Genomic DNA, 26,383 nt, shown 5'->3' with positions numbered 1-26,383 from the left:
TAGTAGGGCTTAAAGCAAGCATGGGATTCAGAACGTGAGTTCAAATTCTCACTTGCTCTGAGGGCCTGAGTATGGTACCCCAGTTTCCTGATCTGTGAAACGGGAACGACACTATTATATTATCTCATAGTGTTACTGGGAGAATTAAATGAGAGCACATGTAAAACATCAGTACAGCTGCAGGCACAGAGTAAGAGCAACACATGGGAAAGATTCAGACAGGGTGAGTGGAGTAAAGTATATACAAATGTACAGAAGGAGGAATTCAGAATGCTCTAAGAACCAGCAAATATATTCAGGATTAATATCAGAACTTTAAATGCTATTGTCAAAGAAAAGTCTATTCATAAGCAAACTGCTACATGTATTAGTTAAGACATGTTAGGGGTGCTTTTTGGCTCTCCTTCTGGAAATTTTATTATCTGGTCTAAGTAAGAAATAATCAGTGTGTTTTCCACTAATAAATATAAAGCCACTTGAATTGGACTATCTTAAAGAGGCATATATCTTTAAACTACACATTATATTTTCATATGCTTTTTTTTTTTTTTCCCGGTACGCGGGCCTCTCACTGTTGTGGCCTCTCCCGTTGCGGAGCACAGGCTCCGGACGTGCAGGCTCAGCAGCCATGGCTCACGGGCCCAGCTGCTCCGCGGCATGTGGGATCCTCCCGGACCAGGGCACGAACCCGCGTCCCCTGCATCGGCAGGCAGACTCTCAACCACTGCACCCAGGGAAGCCCTCATATGCTTTTTTTAATGAGGCTATATTTCACCATAAATCATGTTTTAATGAAAGATATATATCATTAATGTTGGCTTTATTTGTCTACCGTTTTCATCTTTAATCCATAGTCTTCAGGTTTGCATTATTTCGCCAGGAGAAACCAAAAGCAGGCAACATAGATACTATGAACTTCCCCTGAGGCCACCACCTGGTATGAGCAGCACAGCCTGAGGTTTATTTCCTTCAGCATCTGCCTTTGCCTAGGACCCGTCCAGTGACTGTCAGAGATGAAAAGGAAGAGAAGAAAACCTTGGTCTCCTGAAACCCAGGAGCTGACATTCCAGCTGAGGAGAGACCAGACCAGCTAACACCAGAATAAGAACATCAGGCCATGCAAAATGGAGATGAGATAAGGAAGCCAGAGAAGGAAAAACCATTATTGGATGGGATTAGCCAGAGGAAACTAAAAGCCGAGGCTTGAGAAACAGCATTGCAGGGTCTTAGCAAGGGAATGACATAATGAAAGCTGTGTCTTTGGAGACCCATCTGGCAGTTCTCTAGCCTTGGCTCTTCTTTTGCCCTTAACATTTAAAATCTTTCCAAAGAACAGAGGTTTACAGATCTGGCTGGAGAGGGACCGGGAGAGTAGCCTTCCTTTTCACCCAGGCGGCCCAAGGAAATGGGGGTGCTGGACTTTCCAAACTGAAATTGACTCATATTTAGTGTGGCTGTTAAATAAAAGACTGTATGTAATCAGGCTAATTTTAACAATCAACTCAAGTCTACCAAATCATTATCCAGAAGGTCCCCTGTTTGGCTTTCTTGCAGAGAGACTTGCTTTTCAAAGAGAATCTCCATTATTTTTAAATTAAGGGGAAAGCCCGAACATTTTCAAATAAACGAAACCAAACACCAGTAAACCTCCTATTATGGCAGATCTAAGTTCCTGGCCTACCAATGCTCCCCAGACTTGTGGCAGAAGACTGATAGAGAAGAACCGGATCAAGACACCTGGATGCAGGGGCATTCAGCAGGGTCAAACACTGCAACGGACGGGGAGGAAGAAGAGGCCCCTGCATGCTTGCCAGCTCTCTGCGGCAGCGCTTCTGCAGGATGAGAATAATGCAAGTGACCTGCAGAGCTGTTGTGATGAGTAACCATGAAAAAGCATATTAAAACACATTGTGCTTTGAGTGCTTCCCGATTCTGCCTCTTTCTGTCTACTTTCTACAGCAAGGCTTAATAGGTTTTCCCAAAAATCTTCACTGATGCTCCCACTGAAAAAGTTTCGAGTCCAAACTGCTCGTCCTGCAAATTCCAGGTACTGCTGAACTTGATTTTGCCTCACTGTTCAATCTTAGCTCCCCCTGCTCTTCCAAATGGTCTTCCCAAGAGGCGGTGAGGATCAAGATAAGACCAGGGCATTCTGAGAATAGAGACGGAAAAACAAGTACCGCTAGGAATCCACTCTCCCCTCAAGAGACCCGCCATCCTCCTCTCTGCCAGTGCCTTCCTGCCCGTTCACAACCCTCATCCTCCATGAGTCTGCTGATGTTCTGGTTTGAACGCAGTTTTCTGACTCTGATCTTTTTACGATTTTTCTGTAGCACAGACTGTGGCACTGAGCTCATCTTGCATCCAGAGTGGCGTCATGTTCTCACTCCCTTAGCTCCTCCTTCTATGTACCTGCCCATGTGTTAGCAACTCAGAGGAACCCTCCATAAACCAAATGTGCCTCTTCCATTGAGGAACTAGGGAGTAGCTTAGGCTGCAGGGAAATCTCGCTCAGTAAGAACGGAGTACTCAGATAAAGCCTCTGTATTCTCTTTACGGTATTTCAACTTTTTCTTCTGTCTTTCAATCTTTGCTTTGTATTTCTGCAAACTTTTTTTTAAAAACAAAATAAAACCAACCTTTTTTTATTGTAATGGAAAAGTCCATTTATAATAACTAGGTCAAGCAGCTTATCACAAGTTTCTGTCATCTCACCATTTTAAAAATGCAATTTCATGTTAAAAAGCACTGACCTCTAGCAAAGACCTCTTTATTGACTTAAAAATGAGCTATTGGAGATTGACTTAAAAATGAACTATTGGAGAAGGTGCCTTTGACATGCAGTCTTGGGAATGATAAAAGTATTATTAAAAAAGCATTTTCAGTGGGTCGTTCTGTACCCATAAAGCAGAATCTGATCAACTCTTGGGTAGCCAATTGTTCTGTGAACAAAACAAAACAAAAATCTACAGTGGCTGTCATGCTGACCTTCAACAGACAAAGCCTTAAAAAGGATGTAGGCATTATACTGAGGTAGTGTGAAGGGAGACAAGCAATATAGAGCAGTTATTTAAAGCCAAAAATAAATCAACAACAACAACAATCCAGTTAAGAATGGGTTGTACAACGGGAAGATAATCTTCCTATTTTAATCTCTACCAATCAGGTTCTTACTAGATTATAGTGTTTCATTGGAGGATTTATAACACAAAAGAGATGAGTGGTTGAACTTAAATGACCTTTCCTAGCTTTTTCCCTGAAACTCTAACAGTCTATAAAAAAGGAAAAGAGAAAAGGAGGAAAGAAGCACGTAACCGAGAGACTGGAAAACATGAAAGAATTAAAGAAATAGGCATTTAAAGGCATTTAAAGAGAAGACTGAGAGGTGAGAAAAGCCTTATCTGGTGGATAAACTCTACCCAAAATAGGAGAAAACAGATTTTCGTTGTAGCAGGAGCAATTAAAGCTAGGGAAGAATTTTCTGAAATGAAAACTGAATATGGGAAAAAGTTATGGTATCTTCTTCCCTAAGGTATAGAAAAGACATTAGAAGAGAAGGGGTAACTTTTCAAGGGTCCTCCCAATGATACAAATGTAGTTCATGAACTGCAGAAGACATACAGGGACCAAGGAAAAAAAAGGCTGATGTAAGGTGTAGTGACAAGAGTTCCTCATTAAGAAATATCTTAATGAAAGACTCTCAAATTTTGTTAGAAGCTTCCTGGGTCATAACAACAATAACTATTCACGAAGATTAGAGCAACAGTAGATAAATATTAAAATATGTGAATATTTGCCTGGCTATAGCTAGGATAATCTATTAATATTTCAACGACTTTAAGATAACAATAACCAACAATCATCCCAAACCTAAAACAGTATTATTAGTCCTTGGGTGGAGAAGAAAGAAGTGCTTGCCAAAGAAAGAGGGCTGCACTTTTACTGTTAGAGACTTTCCTCGTACTAAAAGACTTACTCGTGCCAGACACCGTGTCAAGTGCTTTACATGAGTTTTCTCATCTCTTTTCACAATAATTGCATGTGGTTGGTACTAGTTTTAGCTCCATTTTGGAGAAATTAAGTAACTTGATCAAAGTTACATTATAACTAAACTGCTGAGCCATGATTTGAACCTAAGCGGGCTGATGGTACAGCCTGAGTCCTTAACCTACAAACAGCATTGCATTTAATATTCCCCAACAATCCCAGGAGGTCAGGTATTATTTTTATCCCTGTGTTACAGGGATGGAACTAAGGCTTAAAGTACAAGATCACACAAGACCTATGGATGGAGCCAGGATTCAATATAAGTTGAACTCCAAGCCATGCACTTAACTGCTCTCTCTGTCTGTCTCTGTCTCTCTCTTTCATTTAACAAATACTTTGTAATGTCTGCCCTGCTCCAGGCACTATTACCATATCATTACAAGGTACAAGAGATATAAAAATGATTAAGATGGGTCCCTCTCTCAAGAAGCTCACATCTAGAGGAATGTCTAGAGCTCATTACTCAAAATGTGGTCCATGGACCAGCTGTAAGGGCATCACCTGGAAGCTTGTGAGAAATTAGAATCTCAGACCCAGTACCAGAGTTACTGAATCAGAATCTGCATGTTAACAAGGTTTCCAGGTGTTTCACATGCACATTAAAATGTCAGCAGTACTGGTCCAGTGGACATTTCAAAAGGCTTTGCTTTGTAAAGCAACTATACTCCAATAAAGATGTTAAAAAAAAAAAAAAAAAAGGCTTTGCTGTTCCAGGTATAGATTTCTATGACTACAACCCACAAATTAGGGCATGAAATCAAACAACTGAACTGGAATAAGAGCAGGTGTCCTAATGCCCAAATGGCTCTACTCTATTTTTTATTATTTTTTTTTTTTTTGCTGTACGCGGGCCTCTCACCGCTGCGGCCTCTCCCGCCGCGGAGCACAGGCTCCGGACACACAGGCCCCGCGGCCATGGCTCGCGGGCCCAGCCGCTCCGCGGCATGTGGGATCCTCCGGGATCGGGGCACGAACCCGCGTCCCCTGCATCGGCAGGCGGACTCTCAACCACTGCGCCACCAGGGAGGCCCTATTTTTTATTTTTTATTTTTCGGTACACGGGCCTCTCACTGTTGTGGCCTCTCCCGTTGCGGTGCACAGGCTCCGGACGCGCAGGCTCAGCGGCCATGGCTCACGGGTCCAGCCGCTCCGCGGCATGCGGGATATTCCCAGACCGGGGCACGAACCTGTGTCCCCTGAATCGGCAGGCGGACTCTCAACCACTGCGCCACCAGGGAAGCCTCTCTACTCTATTTTTAACTAAACTTAATAACATGATTCTTAAGGTATCCTAGTAGGGAGTTTCCAGGCAAAGCTATCAGTTACACGCCAGCTAATGAGAAGTCAACGTTTGTTTTCAACATTTTCTCTAGCTTCCTAAAAAAAGGCACTGTTACCTAGAAGTTCACTGTTTTGGGAGATGGTTCTCCTAGATTCATATAATTGGGCCTACCTTCCTCCCACCAATGTGAAAAAGCTAACAGAAGAGTCAGAAGTATTAGGTGTAGCTTTGCAGAAATCACGGGTGTGGGGGGGCGTGTCTTTTTTGATTTTTATTTACCTTTTGGCTTCATGCTGTAATATGTTGTTTTTAATTTTCATTGTTCTAGAGCCAGAAATGAAGCAAAATTCATAAACCATGTCAGTGAAAGAGGGGAGATAAAATAAAGCAATAAATGTATCACACCACACTTGCGACAGTGGAACCAAATCCCGCAAAACAAGAGGCTGTACAGCCCACATCTTAGTCATGGTCTCTGGGGAAGTGAGCTCCCCTGGCAGGCACCCCAAGGGGCGAGAAGGGGTGCCCCCTCCTACTGCAAGAGGTTGTCACCTCCCAAACAATACTTTTTCTTAGTAAAACTTTTAAATATCAAGTTCAGATCCTAAGCTGAATATTATAAAAGGCTCTCATTTTAGGTCCTCAAGGTTTACACTGCTTTGGGAAGGAAGCTTTGTGATAAACCTAAAATGTGCTAATTGTGAAATAGCTGGAATCCCATCCACCACCGTTAACTGCGGGTCAGCAGTGACTACAGAACACCCCAGGGGCCCAGAGCAGAAAACAGCACTGGTAGAGTTGAGCAGAGTTTAATTGATAGTAGAGACTATCTTTTTCATTCACGCCCGAGCATTTTAATCAGAGGCAGCCTGACAGAGAGGAAAGACAGGGATTTCAGACAGACCTGTGTGTGCCCTTGAGCAAGTTATTTTATTTCTCTGAGCCTCCATTTCCTTATGGTACACTGAATGTTTAAGTTTTCCTTATTTGCAAAAGAATACATTGAATGATGTTATAAGGATAAGTGGTAATATATGTAACCACACCTGACACTCAAGAAATGGTAGTTATGCTTAATAATTACACAGAAAAGGTGAGAGAAGCAAACTTGAGTTCAGCAATAAGAAATATCACATGGTGAATGATACTTGGATGGCAATGAGGAAGTATTTGGGTTGGAGACTTAACCTCTGAGAATATGTAAGGAAGAGAACAAGGAGGAGGGGCAGGGCTGAAACTTCTGAGTGTCTGGAAATGATGGCAGCCCAGTCAATTACACATTGTATCAGAATGCAGAGCAGATTATCAGAAATGATTTCTGTGAAGATGCCTGGTTAGCTGGCATAATGTTTTCGTCTCCCTCCCAATTTCCTTTTGACCCCGCTCCCACAAGTGTAGCATGGCTGGTGTTCTAGTAAGTAGTCCCCGTATATTCCACTCTCTCCTCCCAGCCTTTTAGGAGGCCTCAGGCTTCAAACAAACCTCACCACTAACTCCCAAGCTGGAGAGCTTCCTGCTAAGGGATCCATATAAGCTGACTGTAAAATCAGAGGGTCAGAATTTGCAGCAACATGGATGGACCTAGAGAGATTATCACACTAAGTGAAGTAAGTCAGAAAGAGAAAGATAAATTCCATACGATATCACTTATATGTGTAATCTAAAATATGACACAAATGAACTTATCTACGACACAGAAACAGACTCACAGACACAGAGAACAGACTTGTGGTTGCCAGTGGGAAGGGGGTGTGGGAGGGATGGGCTGGGAGTTTGGGGTTAGCAGATGCGAACTATTATATATAGAATGGATAAACAACAAGGTCCTACTGTATAGCACAGGGAACTATATTCAATATCCTGTGATAAACCATAATGGAAAAGAGTATGAAAAAGAATATATATATATATATATATATGTATAACTGAATCATTTTGCTGTACACCAGAAAATAACACGACAATGTAAGTCAACTATATTTCAATAAAATACATTTTTAAAAATAATAAAAAAATAAAATCAGGGCTTTCCTGGTGGCGCAGTGGTTGAGAGTCTGCCTGCCGATGCAGGGGACACGGGTTCGTGCCCCGGGCCAGGAAGATCCCACATGCCACGGAGCGGCTGGGCCCATGAGCCATGGCCGCTGAGCCTGCGCCTCCGGAGCCTGTGCTCTGCAACGGGAGGGGCCACAACAGTGAGAGGCCTGCGTACCGCAAAAAAATAAATAAATAAAATTAAAAAATAAAATAAAATAAAATAAAATCAGAAGGTCAGAGAATGCCCCAAATCATTAAAAAAAAAAAAAAAAAAGATATTTGGTCCTACTCTTGTAACTTAAGAAACACAGGACCCAAGGGTTGGAAGGACTTGCTGAGGCCACAGCTAAGGGTGACAGCTGCCAGGCCAGCATTCTTCCTACCCGCCCCCTACCTCCCCTCACTCACTGTATCTCTTCTTTTCTTTCTCTTTCATGTACTATTTCTCCGTTTCATGTACTGTTTCATCTACTATTTCTCATAGAGCCATTTGGCTCTGTGTTATTATTACTTAAAATCCATGTTACAAACGATGCTTGTAGTGACGTATTTGTCGTTTTAACATGGGAACATTGGCAAATGCGACTTTGACCATTCCTTAACATGCGGGCAAGGCCAGATGACTGTAGTACACATTCAGATATGGCACGCAGTGAAATTCCAACAGTTGGTCTGATTCATAAACACAGAGCTTTTTGAAAAGTTAGGGCTGGTTGGGGTCCAATGTATTTATACATTTTTATTAGACTCAATTGAAAGATTTGAAAGGATGAATAAATTACTTTCCTATTTGCTTCATCTGCTATTGCAGACGATGCCCAACAGATGTCACATATGAAATTCAAATTACATCTTCAAATGGAGCATAACTTTAGTAATGAATAATTCAAGAGAATAACTGAAAACCAGAATGATATTTTAGAGACATTTCTTTCATTGGAGAGAAACTGTTCGTGGAAAAATACTCACCTATTTATCTGACCATTTTCTACCTCGGTGAAATCATTGGAATCATTGCTAATGTTATCATCTTCGGGCACTGTCATGTTTTGCAATTCAGTTAATTCAAGTCCACTTTTGAAATGCATCATGTTTAGAAAGTACCTGTCGTCCAAATCCTCCTTTTCTGAGTGTATTTACAAATGGATAGCAGCAAAAATATAAGGTTCACACCCCTAAAATACAACACAAGGAAAAATAATTAAACATATGAATATCACCACTGATTACACATAAGCTATTACACACAAATGATTTGCTGATAACATAACTTTTACATTTTGCTATTCAAAGCATTGAAGCAATCTTGGCACATCAAGTTATAGAGGCTGTAAATTTTCTGTCTTTCATAAATCTTCCTCCATTTTTAACTATAAAATGAGTCATGTCCCATAATCTTTATGCTCACGTTCATAGGAATACCATGTGATCTGTAGGCAATAGAGATGCCCTTTTATGAAAGAGTGTGTTTAAAAGGAAAGCGAATAGGTTATTTTAATGCATCAGACCACAGGGCACACATATAGCTGGGTACAGACTGAACAGACACAAAAGCACCTCTGATTTAGCAATCCCAGTTTAATAAAAATGCAAATCCTCAATAAATGGCAAAATGCAGGATCAACCACCCAACCTGGAGGTCAAGCAGCAAAGGACAAATCTGTGTTTTGAAATTTAGCAAACAGTTTATCCATCAACTGCAAGAGATTAAATCAGTGTCTTCAGTGAAATCACTCCATGTCAGGGAGTTAGGGAATTAAACTCATACTCAGGGGATTTAGGTTAATCCACCTGAAACTGTATTTCCTCACAGAAATGAAAGACTCGCGGAGTTCACAATTTCTCCCACATGGATGACTGTGATTTAAATTTCTGAGTGGTCACCAATAATATATAAGGGGGTAAAGAGTTTCAGACACACAGCATCACAAATCAAAAAGCAGGTGGCAACAGAGGTATGGTACTGTGATTTATTATAAAGAATACATATTTGGTCTTTGTTCCTATTTCTGGTCCACAGCTCCCCAGACCCTTAGAATTTCCTAAGTGTTGAGAGTGATAAAAGTCTTAAGGTATATTAATGAGGTGGCTTTGGGAAAGCACCTACGGATGGGGGCTGGTTGCCAGTGGAGCCAAACATGTGATTAGAGGGTTGGAATTTTCAGTCCCACCCCGTGATTTCCGGGGAGAGGAGACAGGCCAGAGCTTGAATCAATCACTAGCGGCCAATGAGTTCATCAATCATGCCCATGTTATGAAGCCTCCATAAAAAGCAAATAAAAGGAGGAGGTTCAAAGAATATCCATACTAGGGACCCAGAACTCCACCACGTACTGCGCACCAAGCTCCACAAGGACCGAAGCTCCTGTGTTGAAGACCTCGCCCTATGTATCTCTACATCTGGCTGTTGATTTGTATCCTCTGCTATCTTTTGGAATAAATTGGTAACCTAGTGAGTAAATGGGTTTTCCTGAGTTCTGTGAGCTGTTCTGGCAAATTAATGGAACCCAAGGAGGGGGTCATGGAAATCTCCGATTTATGGCCAGTCAGTCAGGAGCAAAGGCAATACCCTGGGCTTGTGACTGGTGTCTGAAGTGAAGGGCAGCCTGTGGCATGCAGCCCTTGACCCATAGAACCTCATTCTATTTACCAGTGGACAGTGTCAGAACTGAGGTGACGATTGGTGGTGTGGGGAAGCCTACATACACACACATTGGAAATGGGTCCAGGAACCCTTTTAAGAGGTAAATGCAACTTCAAAAGTAAGGCCTGGAAAGGTATAGGAGCCTCACTAAGATAATCTCAGTGAGGCGATGGGGATCATGGAATGAAGCAGAATGTCAGCGAGATTTTTTTTTTAACCTCCAATGGATGATCCACCTTGGATGATGTTTTGATATTTTGTCTGATCCTGAATTCCATAAGATAACTGTAATCTAGTTAAGAGTCAAAGCTCCAATGTGCCCATCTAAGCATCCTAGTATATCCGAAGAAGCATTTTGCTAGCTGGTAATATTTTCAGGACCCCTAGAGAGTACCCTAGAATGATACTTCTTTAAGAATTTCCTTCCTCTCAACCTAGGGTCAAGATGGGAATAAAGATGCAGACCTACTAGAGAATGGACTTGAGGACACGGGGAGGGGTAAGGGTAAGCTGTGACAAAGTGAGAGAGTGGCATGGACATATATACACTACCAAATGTAAAATAGATAGCTAGTGGGAAGCAGCTGCATAGCACAGAGAGATCAGCTCGGTGCTTTGTGACCACCTAGAGGGGTGGGATAGGGAGGGTGGGAGGGAGATGCAAGAGGGAGGAGATATGGGAACATATGTATATGTATAACTGATTCACTTTGTTATAAAGCAGAAACTAACACACCATTGTAAAGCAATTATACTCCAATAAAGATGTTAAAAAAAGAAAAAAAAGAATTTCCTTCTTCTCTTCCCCACAGCTAGGCCCCACCTTACTCCTTTCCATTCACACCATCTCCTGTCTAGAATGAATCTTCCCTGGTTCCAGGATCCTTTACAGCTTACACAAGATAAATAGTGTCTAATACCTCAGATTCCAGGAGCCTCACCCTTCAGGGCAGGGCCTCTCCTGGAAAGTAGGAAGCCAGGATGGGAGATTGGAGCTCCCCGAACTCCTGGTCTAAGGCTAACCTGGCAGCTCAGGGCTGATTCTTCCAGCTAGGGTGGTAGTGCTGGAGCCTGGGCCACAACTAATTGCTTTTGGTGTCTTCACACAGCAGCAGCATTTACAGCCTGTCTTTACTTTGAAAAAATTGAAGTGCATTAGAAAGGTTAAACCCCCTTGTCACCCCTCGGCCCCCTCTGAAGAAAGATGCACAAATGGACTGGGCTTGGTAACCCCTAGGAGTCTTGGCACACTGGATCTTGCCTGTATGACTCCCTCAGAGGCTACTAAAGTGATACCATAGGGCTGCTAGAAAGTTCACTCAGTGGGGACTTCCCTGGTGGTCCAGTGGTAAAGAATATGCCTTACAGTGCAGGGGACAGGGGTTCGATCCCTGGTCAGGGAACTAAGATCCCACAAGCCACGGGGCAACTAAGCCTGCGCACTACAACTACTGAGCTCGTGTGCCTCAACTGGAGCCTGCGTGCCGCAAACTACAGAGCCCACGTGCTCTAGAACCCGTGCCCCACAACTAGAGAAGAGAAAGCCTGCACGCCACAACTAGAGAGGCGCCCACGCACCACAACGAAGAGTCCCACATGCCTCAACAAAGATCTCGTGTGCCGCAACTAAGACCCGACACAGCCAAAGAAATAAATTAAATAAATAAATAAATAAATAAATAAAATAATAAAATAAATCTTAAAAAAAAGAAAAAAAAGTTCACTCAGTGGATGGCGTTTCCAATCTGGGATAAGGAGTCCTTTTCTCTCTAAAAACTTGTAGGAAACAGGGCACTAGACAAAAAATTTCTGAGGAGAGGAAATGTTGACTAACAAGAGATCTGGAGTCTACTGTTTGAATGTAAACTTTCATATCAATATCTGTGTGTGAATACAAATATATACTACACATACATACACACACACACGTGCAATGGACAAAAAAGGAAAAGAATAAAAAGAATAGAGTAAGTTCTGGCCACTAAAATTATGTCAGTATTAGGCAAATGCCAGCACTAAGATAATAACATAGGATACATTTTTGCCTTTGGCTTAAAGAGAAATTTATTTTTTTCACAGTTCCAGAAGTCCAAGATTAAGGTAATGGTGAGTTTTATTTCTTCTGAGGCCTCTCTCCTTGGCTTACAGATAGCTATCTTCTTGATCTGTCCTCATATGGTCTTTCGTCTCTCTGTGTGTTCTCTGTATTGTAACCTCCTTTTCTTTTCTTTTTTTTAATTTAGGATAAATTTTTATTGTTGTGAAATAACCTATCTGAAATCTAACTTATTCTTGAAAATAAAAACTGGAAAAATGGGGAAAATTGAAAAGTTAGTGACATCTGTCACTAAGGTTGAGGCCACACTTAGGAAATACTATCCATTCAATTTATTATATATTTATTGAGTGCTAGGTGATGCAAGGATTTTTGAAGTCTGAAAAGGATCTGAGGCAGCTTCACAGAAAAATCACATTTGAATTGGCTCTTGAAAAAGAAAACAAAAATTTTCTGGTTCTAAAGCTAATATATACCCACTGTAGAATCTTTAGAGCGAATATTGTACAAGAAACCCCACCACCCAAAATGGGCCACTGTTAGAGTTTCATGTGCTTCCTCCCTTCTTTTCTTCTTTTTCTTTCTTTCTTTCTCTCTAGCTCTCTCTCCTCTCTCTTTTTTATTTAACATTGGAATTTTAGACTGTTTTTAGTCTATTGTTTTTCATGTAATATTACATAGTATGCATTTTGAAGAACAGAAGTGCTTTTTAAAAGTATATTAGTTCCTTATTAATAAATAATACAGGGCTTTGTAGAAAAATTAGAAAATACAAGCTTACAAATGAAAGAACAAATAAAAAGAAAAAAGTCACCTGTTATCTCAGCAAGCAGAGATGATCACTGTATATATACTGGAGTATAACTTTCAAGGATTTTTCTACGCACATAGATATAGTGCCTGGCACACAGTAGGCACGTGATAAATATCTGTTAAATGAAAAGAATGAGTACAAAATTTTAAAAAATATGTATACATTTACAAAAATGGAAATCATACCATAGAGTTTTTAAAACATATTTTTTCACTTAACAAGATATGGTCTCCTATCCTGAGTTATGTCCGTAAACACGGGTCTACACCATTATGGCAGATGCTCCTTAACCGCTTGATTGTGCCATAAATTGACATCCAACCTACTACTGCTAGACAGTCACACTGCCTGGTGGACAGGAGACTGACAGGTGGAGATGGGCCCTGAGCTGAGACTTTTCAATGAAGGAGAACACGGCCAACGACAAAGACACAGGAAGTGCAGGTTGAGTTTAAGAAACAAAAGAATTATAGTTTCACTGAAAGATTGAAGCAATTATCAGACTATACAGTTAATTAAAAGACCGAATGGGGTCATCATGTGAAGATCTTGACGTTAACCCAACCACAATTACTATCTCCCAACATTTATAATAGGTTACAAATGATGGTTTACTCAGCACAGAATATTTCTGATCCTTTACTGCAATCTTGTGAGGTATTCTTAAGAAGCATTATTATCTTGCCATGCTTATTGGTACGTTTTACTAATAGTACCAATGTAAAATACAGAAACTTCTTCTCTACTCTTCATGGTGATATGCATCAAAGGAGAGGATACATAGAGAAACCTGGTTTGGTCTTACATTGGTCTTACGTTGCATACGACCTACTGAAACAAGCAAGACCTTCCCAAATAAAGTGACAGTATATCATAAAACATTTGCATGATAGAGACCAAACTGTACAATAGAACAAAGAATAAGTCCAGAAAGATTTCAGAGACATACATACATACATATGTACATACAGGAAGGAAGGAGGGAAGGAAAGAAGGAAGTAAGGAAGGAAAGAAGGGAGGAAGGAAATTGGAGCCTGGAGAAATCAGGTAAGGTTTTACAAAGAGTGAGGACTTGAACTATGTCTAAAAATAGGTAGGATTTAGACTGGGGTAGGGAAAGCATTCCTTGCACTGGAAACAGCACAGGCAAAGACATGGAGGCCAAATGTGCACAGAACACCCACTCAGATGAATCTAGCTACAGCAAAGGGAGCAAGGTACATGTTCTTGAGTAATAAGAGGTTATACTGGTTTAGCAAAAGCTGATTAAAAAATTGTAGAGAGAAAACCAAACCAAAGAATATACTATAACTCAAACATTGTCCAAAATTACTTTTGGGGATAAATAAACAAAAATACAATTTCAATCGCTAAGACACTGTGTGATGGATTGGCCCCCTCAATATTTGTTCCCACTTCTTTCTAGTCCAGTTCTGCATCTAGAGGATAGAGAGTTGAAAACTACATTTCCCACATTCCTTTGCAGCTAGGGGTCTAGAGAAGATTTAGATTCTACCAATCAGAGAGCAAAGTGGTGGGGTCCAGGCACCCATTTTGCTGGTACAATTCTAGCAAGTGCTACAGACAGCACTGGAGCCAACAACTGTGGCTATGAATTCCTGATCATCAGATTTGGCCTAAGTGACGTGCTCCTGGAGCATATGTTCAATGAGAAACTGGCTTCCTGGCTTCCTGATGGAGGCACAAGAGCTGCCCCTAAAGCCAGCTGAGTGGTGGTGTTCTGGTGATTCTTCCTAGACACCCAGCCTAAAGCCTGGTCTGCCATCTTTCCTAACAATTTTACAGGCCTTAATTCCCCATATTCAATCCCTTTTGCTTGACATACACAGAATGATCTCTGTTAATATGCAGCTAAACCCTGACTGATATTAACTTTATTTTTTCCTCCCTCTAAAATGTTTTATTATGGAAATTTTAAACATATATAAAAGTGGACAGAATAGAATAATGAACGCCCATGTAGCAACTTCAACAAGGATCATTTCAGGCCAGGCTTGTTGAAGTTTTACCCCCACCATCACATAGAATTATTTAACAAAAGATCCCAGATATCCTATCATTTGTAATTATTTCAGCACATATCTCTAAAAGGTCAGATCTATTTTTAAAACAATATCACCATATCATGATCACACCTAAAATGTAACAAGAATTCCTTTATGGGCCTCCCTGGTGGCGCAAGTGGTTGAGAGTCCGCCTGCCGATGCAGGGGATACGGGTTCGTGCCCCGGTCTGGGAGGATCCCATATGCCGCGGAGCGGCTGGGCCCATGAGCCATGGCCGCTGAGCCTGCGCGTCCGGAGCCTGCGCGTCCGGAGCCTGTGCTCCGCAACGGGGGAGGCCACAGCAGTGAGAGGCCCGCATACCGCAAAAAAAAAAAAAAAAAAAAAAAAAAAAAAAAGAATTCCTTTATGACTTTAAATATCCAGTCACACACACTTAATTTCAAAATTGTTATGAATCACTATTATTTTTTTTTTATTCTGAAGAATAAGATCACACCTCTCCCAGCTCAGCTCCTGAAAATCAATTATGACCGCTAGGTCAGTGGTTCTGAGAATGTGTTAGGTGTAAGGCCAATGACGGTCCTGGTCTTCCTGCCATCTCTTCCCATAACCAACTGAGCCTATTTACACACTTGAGGTCCCTGGCTCACCGGGCTCTTCACTGTATTTTAAAGGGCCTCAAACAGGCTAAACAGGTTAATTAAAATGTCAAGAGTCCTTGCTTTTGGCAAGATTGCCTTAACTTGATGTGATAATCCTAGATTCTGACTGGCAATGTTATACATCTTTGAGTAAAAAAAGTGGGAAGTGAATTATTTTCAAGTTGTAGTCAAAACTCACTGAACAGTATACCTAAGATCCAGATGTTGCATTCCATATCAGTTATATTTCAACTAAAATAAAAGCTTAAAATTGATAGTCTTTGAAAACCTGGGGTCTTTGGGAGGTGGGGAATGGCCTTCAGTAGTGAAAGGCTGGGACTCAGTAAGCACTCTCAGAAGAAAAGGTGTTTTCTCTCTTCTTACTCAAAACTCATGACTTATCCAGTGTTCATGTCTCAGCTCTGCTAGGCCTGGGCCTCCCACTTTCTCTCTACTGGCTTCCCCGACTTCTGTCAATCACGCTCAGCCTTCTACCTGGAAAGTAACCTTGAACTATCACCCCTCCCTCCTGTCTTTACTGCCAACAGTCTTAACAACTTGCCCCTGTCCTCATCACTCCCCTGAACCCAGGATCCACTGGCAAATCTGGGCTTCACCCTTCAGGAGATGTGTTGACCCTGGGCAAGTAGGTTAACTTCTCTTTATCTCAGTGTCCTCATCTGTAAAATGGAGATAAAGTAGTACCCACCTTACAGAGTCCTTATAAAGACTCCATGATGGGTCCATGCTCGGCCTGATTCTGGTAAGCGAGGGTGACTGTCCCTGCTACTATTGCTACCTTTTCCTAATCAAGGCAAGTGGCCTTTTCTCGGTCCTCATCCCTTCACTTGCCTCCACAGGAGGGTCACTGTTTCCTGACCTCCACCAGCTTGCCCCTCGCCGCATCCTCCTACTCGCTGCCTCCTGCCTCCTTTGCCAGCTCCTGTCCTCCTCCCACCCTCGGTGTGGGCAGCCCTTCTCCCTCCACTCTTCCTCTGCAGACTCCAAACTCTTTCTTTTGTAAGTTTCAAGCCTGAAATGTCAGGCTTCACCCCACAAGGGCATCTTTCATATCTTTTTCCCCCCAGGCCTTTTCATTTTACAAAACTAGAAATCCTCTGCGTTTTGAAATAGGATCTTCCTCATAAATACTACTTGCTAATGATCACGTCACTTAACATGGCATGTGTTTCTTCCTCTGTCAACTGAGAAGGCTGCAGGGGAGAGGCAATCTCTCAGGTTCCCTCCTGCTCAGAAAAATTTCCACAAATTCTTTTCAGACCCCAGCTGCCCGCCGGACCTCTCCACGTGGATGTTTGCCATGACCTCCAACTCCACGTGCCTCACTGAACACATCACCCGACCTCACACATCAGCTTTTCTATTTCTGTTCACGATAATGTTCGTTCCCCTCCTCACTTAGACATGGAACCCGGATATCTAATCAGTCCCCAGGTCCTATCAACATTCTTTCATACCGTCCCTTCCTTCCTCTCATTCCTTCCGGCTCCCCAGTACTAGCCTGGCCAGTCGCTTCCCCCGGTGCTGCCTACTGAGCCCGACCCACTTCAGGAAGATGCAGGTTCTTCCTGAAAATCCATGTCTTGCACATTCCTCTTCCCCCCTCCTTGCCAATCATAACTGTTCCTAATAGCTGAATCCCTAGAACCTCAAATTCAAGGCCCAGATTGCTCTTACCTCTCTCTTTAAATTTCTCTCCCACGATGTTCCTTCTGAACCTTCCATTCCTGTGATGGATCTACTTATAAGCAGTTTCCTGCTTTGCTTCCACCATCTTGGTCCTAACATACTTCCCACAAACCCCTTTCCCATCAAGCTCATGCTCATTTAAGTACAACATTTCTTTCAAAGCCCATCTTGCTGGCTTGCATGCATTTTTCTCTCTTTTTTTTTTTTTTAATTTCAAGCCAACCTTCTCTGTGAGGTCTTCCTCCAATGACCAGCTCATGATTGATCATTTGCCTGTGATGAATTCTTACAGCACTTTTGTATAGATTACTCATTGGCTTATAGCAAGAGTTCTTATATATTTTCATGATCTCCTTATGGAGTTATCCAGTTCCCTAATTATTATACGTTTTCAACTTCTCGAGGACAGGGACCACAGCCCTCTTAGCTCCCTAGCACATGGTGATAGTAAATATGTTAACAATAATGGTGATGACTAAATTGAAAAAGCAAGCTATCTGTCTATAGACAATACAGCAGCAATCCTCACAAACACAATTTCACAGGAAAACATAACAAAAATGGGAAGTTAAAGGAAGCAACACATACAGCCCCACAGCACAGTTTTCATTAAGTCTGCCACTTAATTTCTTTTACATTTGATCCGGGCATGTGAGAATTACGTGAAAGTGCATTTAAAACTGTAGAGTACTATATGAATGGAAGGTATTTATCATGAACATCCTAGCCACTATGCCTGGAATGTTTGAGAACTCTTGGCATGATTTCTACAAGTTCAGAGAAAGGGTTGTATTAAAGCAGTGGTTCTTTTTTTTTTTCTCATTTTTTTTAATTTTTATATATATATTTTTATTAGTTTCTGCTTTATAACAAAGTGAATCAGTCTGGGGACCATTTTGGCACCCATCTGACCATGCCTGGAGACATTTTTTGTTGTTACAAGTGAGAGGGTGTCGCAGGCTTCTAGTGGAGAGAGATGCTGCTAAACACCATACAATGCATAGGGTGGCTGCCCACAACAAAGCCTTATCTGGTCCCAGAGGCCGAGAGTGCCGAGGGTGAGAAGCCCCATGTTAAAGGAAGCTCACCAGAGGATCAGGACTGAGCATTTCTACATGGGGCAGAGATGAGCTGCTTACTTCCCTGGACAGACTGCCCCCTGCGTCCTGTCTTGTTCACAGTATCCCAGCATCTGCTCCTACCACTCCACAAGGCTGTTCAGGTTCCCAGATGATCTTTTATTTTCTTAATTTTTATTTTTTTACTTAACTATTTCATTTTGTTGGAAAATATTTGACTAGGTAATACATGTACATAGTACAACATTCATAAAGTACAAAAGAGTCTACAGGGAAAAAAGCCTCCTTCACTCCTTATCCCCCAAGAAGTTCCCTCCCATGTTTTCTTCTATAAGAAGAAAGTTTTATTTTTTACATTAAAATCAGTTTTATTTTTTACATTAAAATCTTTGACTCACCCAGATGATCTTTTAAATGTCTGTTATCAACATGCCCAGCCTATGATGTTGGGGAGTTAACCTACCCATATTCAGATGTTTTGAAACTATTCTGATTTCTCAAAGTCAGAAAATATTAATAAACTCTAGAAGTTAATGAAGTTAATCTGTGACTCTGGATATAGGAGGACAGACTGTATATTACATTACAAAAACTAAAGTTTAATTTAATTAAAACAGTGAGTGTCTTTGAGCAGTATGAATACCACAAAAGTAAAAATCTTTCTCATCAACTGAAAATTCATGGATTTAAATAATTACATACAGAGTTTAAAAACAGCTTGGCATATTATAGCCTTTGAGAAATTCTTTTTCTTTGCACATGTATGTTTTTGCTATAGTCATATCTGTGATCAAGGATTACTATTGAACTGAAAACAATGAACAGGAGTTTATTTTTTTAAGTCCTAGCTATTATGACAGCTAACTTCCAACAAAATACTCTAGGAAAAACAGAAATAATGACAATGTGAAAGCACCACAAAGTGCTTTCAAACTGCATGTAAGGAGGTTCATTTATAAATATAAACATGAAAAAATATGCCTTTATTTGAAAAGAGAAAATATAATAAAACACACTATAACTAAATACCAAATGATGTTATGGTCCTTGAACAAGTTTTTTCTTCTCTTTGGACCTTTGTCTTAGATGGAATCTGAAGTTCAGATTAACTGATGCACTCTCAAAGATCTCTCCCAGTTCTAAAATCCTCTGAATTTATGATTCTGTAGACTGTTTCTTAATGAATCACTTTCATTTCAGAGATAAGAAGATGGGCTTGCGGACAAGTCTTTTGAATAGGTGACTTACACTAGGAGTATTCAGTTCTGACTACACACAGGAATCAACTTGGGAACTTTAGAAAAATAACAGTGATAATCTGCCCCCCTAACGCACACCAGTTTCTGATTCAATTGGTCTAGGATGGAATCTAAGCATGGATATTTTAAATGCTCTGTAGGGGATTCTAATGTGCTGCCAACATTAAGATCTACAGATTACATTGGATTGGCCAAAAAGTTCATTCAGGTTTTTCCGAAAGATGAGTATGGAAAAACCCGAACGAACTTTTTGGCTAACCCAATACTAAGGGTTTAAAAAGAAATGCAGCAGGAGCCCAAGTTGGTAAGCTGAATGAGCAAAGCAGACTGGGCACAAGAAACTGGAGAACATGTGTCTCATCTATTTCAGTAAAAGTAAGACAGATCTTTTGGTTTCTTTTCAAGAAATGCCAGAAATCCAGGTTTTAAGTGAAATTCTGATACTGTACTTAAATGCTGACAACTAATTCCAAACAATTTTAAGAGAACATGGAGGTCCCACAAAATCTACCCACAGGTTTCATTTGGTTCTATAGCCACCAGTTTGCAACATATACAAAACCAGTTCAATAAACCAAGCCCAACTTTTCCCCTGTGCTCTGTCCTGCTGCTCTCCCACTCAGAGCCTCCCCCTCCCAGACCTTGGGCCATAACCTCTCCCTTTTCTTTTCCTTTCCATTGTCTCTTTCTTTTCCAATCATCTTCGTCATTCCTAAGAGATGGAAACTGAGACCCACACATTAAATCTTTATTTGGCCCTGGCTGTATCACTGGATGGGCTTCTACGCCTGGGAAAATTCAGGTTATAGACTGTAACCTGAGGCTGTGACTCCAAGATGTCAACAACTGGTGAGCTTTGCCAAGTCAGGGGGAAAGCCAGTCAAGCTCGTATTTTCACATTACCAAGACTTTATCAAACAATATATGGATGTCTTCATTTAATTTCTGCTTTTGTTTTGCTTGCTTTTAAATCTAAACCACTGTGTATGAGAATTATCCCTGGTGTTGTTTTTTTTTTTAAATTCCTATGTCTGGGCTCTGCCTCAGGATGACTAAATCTGAATCTCTGGAAATGGAGTCTGGGCATTGGTAGCTTTTAAAAGACTCTAGGTGAGTCTGATGTGAAGCTCACGTTGAGAATCGTTCATCTCTACCCATCTCCTAAAACTGCAGATTAGCAGTGTGTTTAACTCCAGACGACTATCATCTTGAGTTCTTTTAACTTGTTCAAGGATGTCCTCACCTCTGTTCTCATCGTACCTTCACAACTCTGTGAGTTTGGCAGCCTGGACACTATCATCAGCATTGGACAGATGAGAAAATGAGGCATTAAAAATGTTAACTGGGGCTCCCCTGGTGGTGCAGTGGTTGAGAGTCCGCCTGCCGATGCAGGGGACATGGCTTCGTGCCCCGGTCCGGGAAGATCCCACATGCCGCGGAGCGGCTGGGCCCGTGAGCCATGGCTGCTGAACCTGTGCATCCGGAGCCTGTGCTCCGCAACAGGAGAGGCCACAACAGTGAGAGGCCCGCGTACAGCAGGAAAAAAAAAATGTTAACTGAGTTGCCCCAGTGGACCCAGCTAGTTATTGGCAAAGACACACTGTAGCTTCACCTGAGGCGGAGTTCCTTGACTGCAACATGGCTGCTTGCAGTTTCTCCAAACCATGGTGTTTCCCTATCACTGAATTCCTTTATGCTTAGTAGTAACCCTAACACACAGGAGGTGAGTAGAAAAACCAATGAATAAAATGCGATCAACTTCCAGAAATAAGTGTAACAATGTTTTTTTTTTCCTTATCATACTTAACCCTTCCCTTATTTTATTTATTTTTTATTACTTATTTATTTTTAACATCTTTATTGGAGTACAATTGCTTTACAGTGTTGTTAGTTTTTGCTGTATAACAAAGTGAATCAGCTATACATAAACATATATCCCCATATCCCCTCCCTCTTGCATCTCCCTCCCACCCTCCCTATCCCACCCCTCTAGGTGGTCACAAAGCACCGAGCTGATCTCCCTGTGCTATGCGGCTGCTTCCCACTAGCTATCTGTTTCACATTTGGTAGTGTATATATGTCCATGCCACTCTCTCACTGCGTCCCAGCTTACCCTTTCCCCTCCCCGTGTCCTCAAGTCCACTCTCTATGTCTGTGTCTTTATTCCTGTCCTGCCCCTAGGTTCATCAGAACTTTTTTTTTTTTTTAGATTCCATATATATGTGTTAGCACACGGTATTTGTTTTTCTCTTTCTGACTTACTTCACTCTGTATGACAGACTCTAGGTCCATCCGCCTCACTGTTTTTAAAAGACTCGATTTAGGGTGTTTCTAAGGTGTCCTTCTGTGAAACCTATGACGCTATTTGGAATGTGCTTCCTTCCACGAACCTGCACACCACCTTTCATAGGTGCACATTCTCCCAGGGACTGAGAACATTCAGGTAGTTTCCATTAAGGTATTATTTTCAGAGTATTTTCAAATGATTAAATATTCATTGAATATTAGAGGTAAGGGGAACTTTCCTGATCAGCTTCCCCCATCTCCTCTGATAGATGAGAAACCTAAAGTCCCTTTTAATTCAATATATATGGACCAATAACACTGTGCCAAGCACTGCACATCCATTATCCTCATTAAACCTTCCGAATAACTCATCATACCACTACCACCACGTTTAACAAATGGGGGGGGAAATAAATGAGGCTCAGAAATGCTAAAAAAAAAAACCAAACTTGCTCAAGGTCCCCAGACTGATAAGTTGAGACCTGGCACTGATTCAAAGTGTATGTCCTTATCCTCCACCTTCCATCGCCTGGACTGATGATGGTACAAAAAGCGAAAGATAAATCTTTATGAAAAGGTGAGGTGATCAGTGGACACATTCGATGAGGTAGAAAAGTGGCATTTGGGTTAAGCCTTCACAAATACATAGCATTTCAGTAGGCATTCCAGTTTGGAAACAACATCCATATTGAGGCAGAAAAGTGAAAGGAAGGGTATAGGGTGAACTGGGAGAAAGAGGTGAGGATTGTGGAGGGTCCCGAGTGCCCCGCTAAGGAATTTAGACTTTAATTAGGGGCAACTGGAACCCACTGAAGGTTTTCAGAAGCAAGATGAGTTTTAAAAATGAGTTTTAAACATATAGATCCCATGGAAGTGTCGAGATTGAATTAGGGGAGCACAGCTTGGTACGGAGATCAGCTAGAAGCCCGTCACACCTCCTTTGCCGGCTACTTCACTCTTCACCACGCACTGTGCTTGCATCTGCTCCCCTGAGTGCTGGTTTATTCGGCGCACCTCCATGTCCATTTCATCGTTCTTGTATCCCAACTGACCGCTGCAATTGCCCTGTCTAGGGCAGATAACAGAGACCTGAACACGGGCAGTGGGAATGGAGATGAAAAAAACAGATTTGTGGAGCATGTGTAGCACCTGGTAACTGCTTAGAAGCGGAGAGAAGGTAGAAGAGAAGGAGAAGCAGAGTAGAAAAAGACTCTGACGTTTCAACTTAACAGGGGAACAAATAATGAGACACAGAAAGAAAGGGAGGGTCAACAGTGGCACAAAGTGCTGAACAAGATGTTTTGGCCAAGGTCTCAATGCAACAGGCATTTATTAAGCAGCTACTTTGTGCTGGGCATTAGGGGAACAATAATGAATTAGCCTGGTCTTTGCCCTCAAGTATCACCCAGAGGGAGGAAAAGACAGCCTAGCAATAACCTGGCCTCTTAGTCTCAGGACAAATGTCCCCTCTCACACAGGCCCTCCTAGAGAGTCATCTGTCTCAAGCACCCTCCCCCATCACATGATCCTGTTTTATTTCTTCATTGCTGGAACAAATCTCCAAAATTCATTTATAGGTACATTTATTGTCTGTTTCCTCCAGGAGAATGGAAGTCTCACAGAAGCAGGGACTTTATCTTGCTAGTTGCTAACTGCCACATAAACCCTCAGTAGGAAAAACTCATTGAATAGGTTGGAGGGGAAAAAAAAGTTAATAAACGTCATCAAGGTTAAGACCTCGAGGCAAACTAGGTGAGTTTCTCGATGCCTAAGGCGACATACTGAGAACTGAATTAACTCTGAAAGGTAAAGCCATTTTGAGATTGGGGTCCAAACGCAAATCCAGGGGGCCCACCATGGATCAGAGCCCTGACTTGGCTGTTTTGCATAGATTTCAGGAATACCCACCCAGCGAGAGATATTTAACAATGAGGCCAGCCAGCCGCCTGGCTCAGGTTTTATTTCAGTTGTCCTTCTGACGTCAGAAGAAGCACGAGTTGCTGCACAGTTTCTTCTATCAAGGTGACAAATTACAGCCTTGTTGGGCCCAGCAGTCTGCAAACCATAAATTTATTCTCTCCTCCCCCTTATATTAAAAAATTTTAAACCCACGGCAGAGATGTCGGATTCCTTTCCAAATGCAAATAAATCCTGTTTCCTAGCTCTCGGGTTTTTTTTCACTCATGAAATACATCACCAGGGATTTGTATGCGAAAGTATGTGATCCTGGTGGCAGTTAGGTTTTCACCGTAGAACCAGTGCAATGAACACCGGCCGGGTCCGCGCCGCAGAGTGAGACACAAAGGACTCTCAAAATTGTAGCACCACCTTCCTAAGCCGAAGACAGCCTGTGAAAGGCACCCGAAACTCCGTGACGCGCTTACCGCGAAATTCCTTTTGCCGCCATATGCACTTGTACCTTCTCTGACTACAGTTCAGCGCAAACCCAGGGCCGGTTGCGCAGGGAAGCGGCGCCCAGGCAGCCCTATAACCTGGAGGTCCCAGTGGGTGCTGAGGAGCCCGATGCTCCGGGAGGCGGATTACGGTGGGGGGCGGGGACGCGCACTAGGGCGAAGGAGCACTTTCCTCCGGGCACGGCCGCGGCGAGGTTAAAGGCCTTTTGTGGCAACGTTTAGGGAAGCGAGCGAGATGCGGGGGTGGAGGGAGGAGGTGGGAGTGCAGGCGAGGACCGTCCGCGCCCGCGCCCCGCGCAAGCGGTGGCCTTTTGTTCGCCAGCTCCAGCGGATCCCAGCTCTCAGAGCGGCACTTTTCTCTTTCTCTCCTTCTTCATTTGGAAAAGAACTTCTTTGGGGCGGGAAAGGGCAGTGAGTCACTGCCAGCATCCTTTAGCAATCACCCCCCCCCCCACCTCCACCCCACGGCCCGCATCCTCCCACTCCTATTCATACTGAGAGCGGGGCAGAGCTCGAGAAGGGCCGGCAAGCGTGCTCCCGTTTACTCGGGCTCCGCGCCTCCGCTCCCCGACCCGCGGCCAGTCCCCGAGACTCAGACGGCCGCACACACAGTTCCGAGAACATCACATGCCCTCCTCGGGGCCCTGCGGACACAGGAAATTCCCCGCAACTGCCCGGCATTCAAACACTCCTCGGGTATGCGGTCGCGCCCTCACCTCGGCCGGGCTCTCCAGACCCTCGTGGTCCCTAACCCCCGTATGATTGAACCAGATCTGGTGCCACAATCTGCCCCTAAGAAAACAGACTCCAAAAGTAAGCCAGAGCCCATGCAAAGGTGAAATAAGGGGCTCCGGCACCTCCTTACACTGTCGTGGGCGGTCAGGAGAACCGGGGATCTGGACTTTTCCTAAAAGCAAAATCCGAACGCATTCGGCACAGCCGCGCACTCCTTCCTTTCTCGCCGCATGGATGACTTCTGCGTTACCGCCTCCTCTCACATCTAAAACATCCCTTTCCTCCCCGCCGCCGCTCCCTCAGCTCTCCCCGGGAACGCGAAATCACCTTACCTCGGGCAATAAAGGAAAAGTGGCAAAAGGAGACGTCAAGGTATCCGCCCTTCCGGGATTTTCCCCCGGCCGTGCGATGTCCTTTGTGTCAAGGTCTGGCTGCCTCAGCGGAGGAAAGGTGGCCTCCGTCAGTGAGGTCTGGGCGGGGAGGCTCAGCGTGGCGTGGCGGATTTCCGAGGAAGGTGAAGGGCGGCGACCTTCAGGCGGAGCGGCGTGGCTGCCCCAGCCCGCGCTCTCCTGTCTCTCCTCCTCCTTTCGGGGCCGATTGCATCAGAATCTCCCCCCACCACCAACCCCCACCCACACGGTGCTCGCCAGCCTCGCACTTACATCCACATGCTCGGCCGCCGAGGGTCTCGAATCGCAGTCATTCTCCTATTGGGGGGCGCGTCCCCCCTGTGCATCCATGGCTCGTGACGGTTTAGCTGGGAAAGTCAGGCTATTCCTCCGCGTCCAGCGTGCCGTCGCCTCCCCTCCTGCACGCCCGCTCTTTAACCGAAGCTGCGTGTCACTCAGCGGTGCCCGTCACATGGTGCCTCTGCCGGCGGCCGCCCCTTGCTGCCTCCTTGTCGCCGCCCGCCGAGGATGCAGCGACCGCGGCCGGCGGAGGCTGAGCACCCGGGAGGAAGGGAGGAGTGAGGGAGGGGTTGCGGGGAGTGCGTGTGCGGGGCGCGCCGGCAGTGGCACCGGGAGCAGAGGCTGCGCGCAGCCTGGACACCTGCCCCACGCCCCGCTGGGGCCTGGCAGCGAGCCCAGAGCCCAGCTGCGGCGGCGGCTGGAGAGCCCTCGGGGATGGAGGAGGTGGGGGCGGCTTGGAGGGCGCGGCAGGAGGATAGGCGGGCTGCGCCCTGCGGGACTGGGGGGCGCTTTTGGGGTCAGCGCCAGGGCCGGGCCGCGGCGCGGGAGCGAGGGGAGCTGCATTGTGGGAAGGGCGCCGCGTGAAGATGGCCGTGGGAGTGGCTGGTCGGCGCGCAGCCCCGCGAGCCGCTAGCGGCGCAGGAGCCGCGGGTATAGAGGGAG

At 43.6% G+C, this 26,383-nt stretch overlaps 1 protein-coding gene across 1 annotated transcript in view; it reads right to left on the bottom strand.

Moving 5' to 3' along the window:
- Positions 1 to 26,026, bottom strand: part of SLC38A1 (solute carrier family 38 member 1) — a 66,069-nt gene extending 40,043 nt beyond the window's left edge. The window contains exons 1-3 of the mRNA XM_060112617.1: positions 25,364 to 26,026; positions 12,881 to 12,995; positions 8,336 to 8,541 (exon numbers count right to left, since the gene is read on the bottom strand). Coding sequence (XP_059968600.1) covers positions 8,336 to 8,457 — 122 coding nt within the window. The 5' untranslated portion in view covers positions 8,458 to 8,541; positions 12,881 to 12,995; positions 25,364 to 26,026. The remainder of the gene's footprint in view (positions 1 to 8,335; positions 8,542 to 12,880; positions 12,996 to 25,363) is intronic.
- Between the last annotated feature and the right edge of the window lie 357 nt (positions 26,027 to 26,383).

This window comes from Mesoplodon densirostris, chromosome 11, assembly GCF_025265405.1.
Source record: "Mesoplodon densirostris isolate mMesDen1 chromosome 11, mMesDen1 primary haplotype, whole genome shotgun sequence".
In the NCBI taxonomy this organism is placed as follows: domain Eukaryota; kingdom Metazoa; phylum Chordata; class Mammalia; order Artiodactyla; family Ziphiidae; genus Mesoplodon; species Mesoplodon densirostris.
The sequence above is the reverse complement of the archived record's forward strand: the minus strand, read 5'-3'. Positions and strand labels throughout refer to the sequence as shown.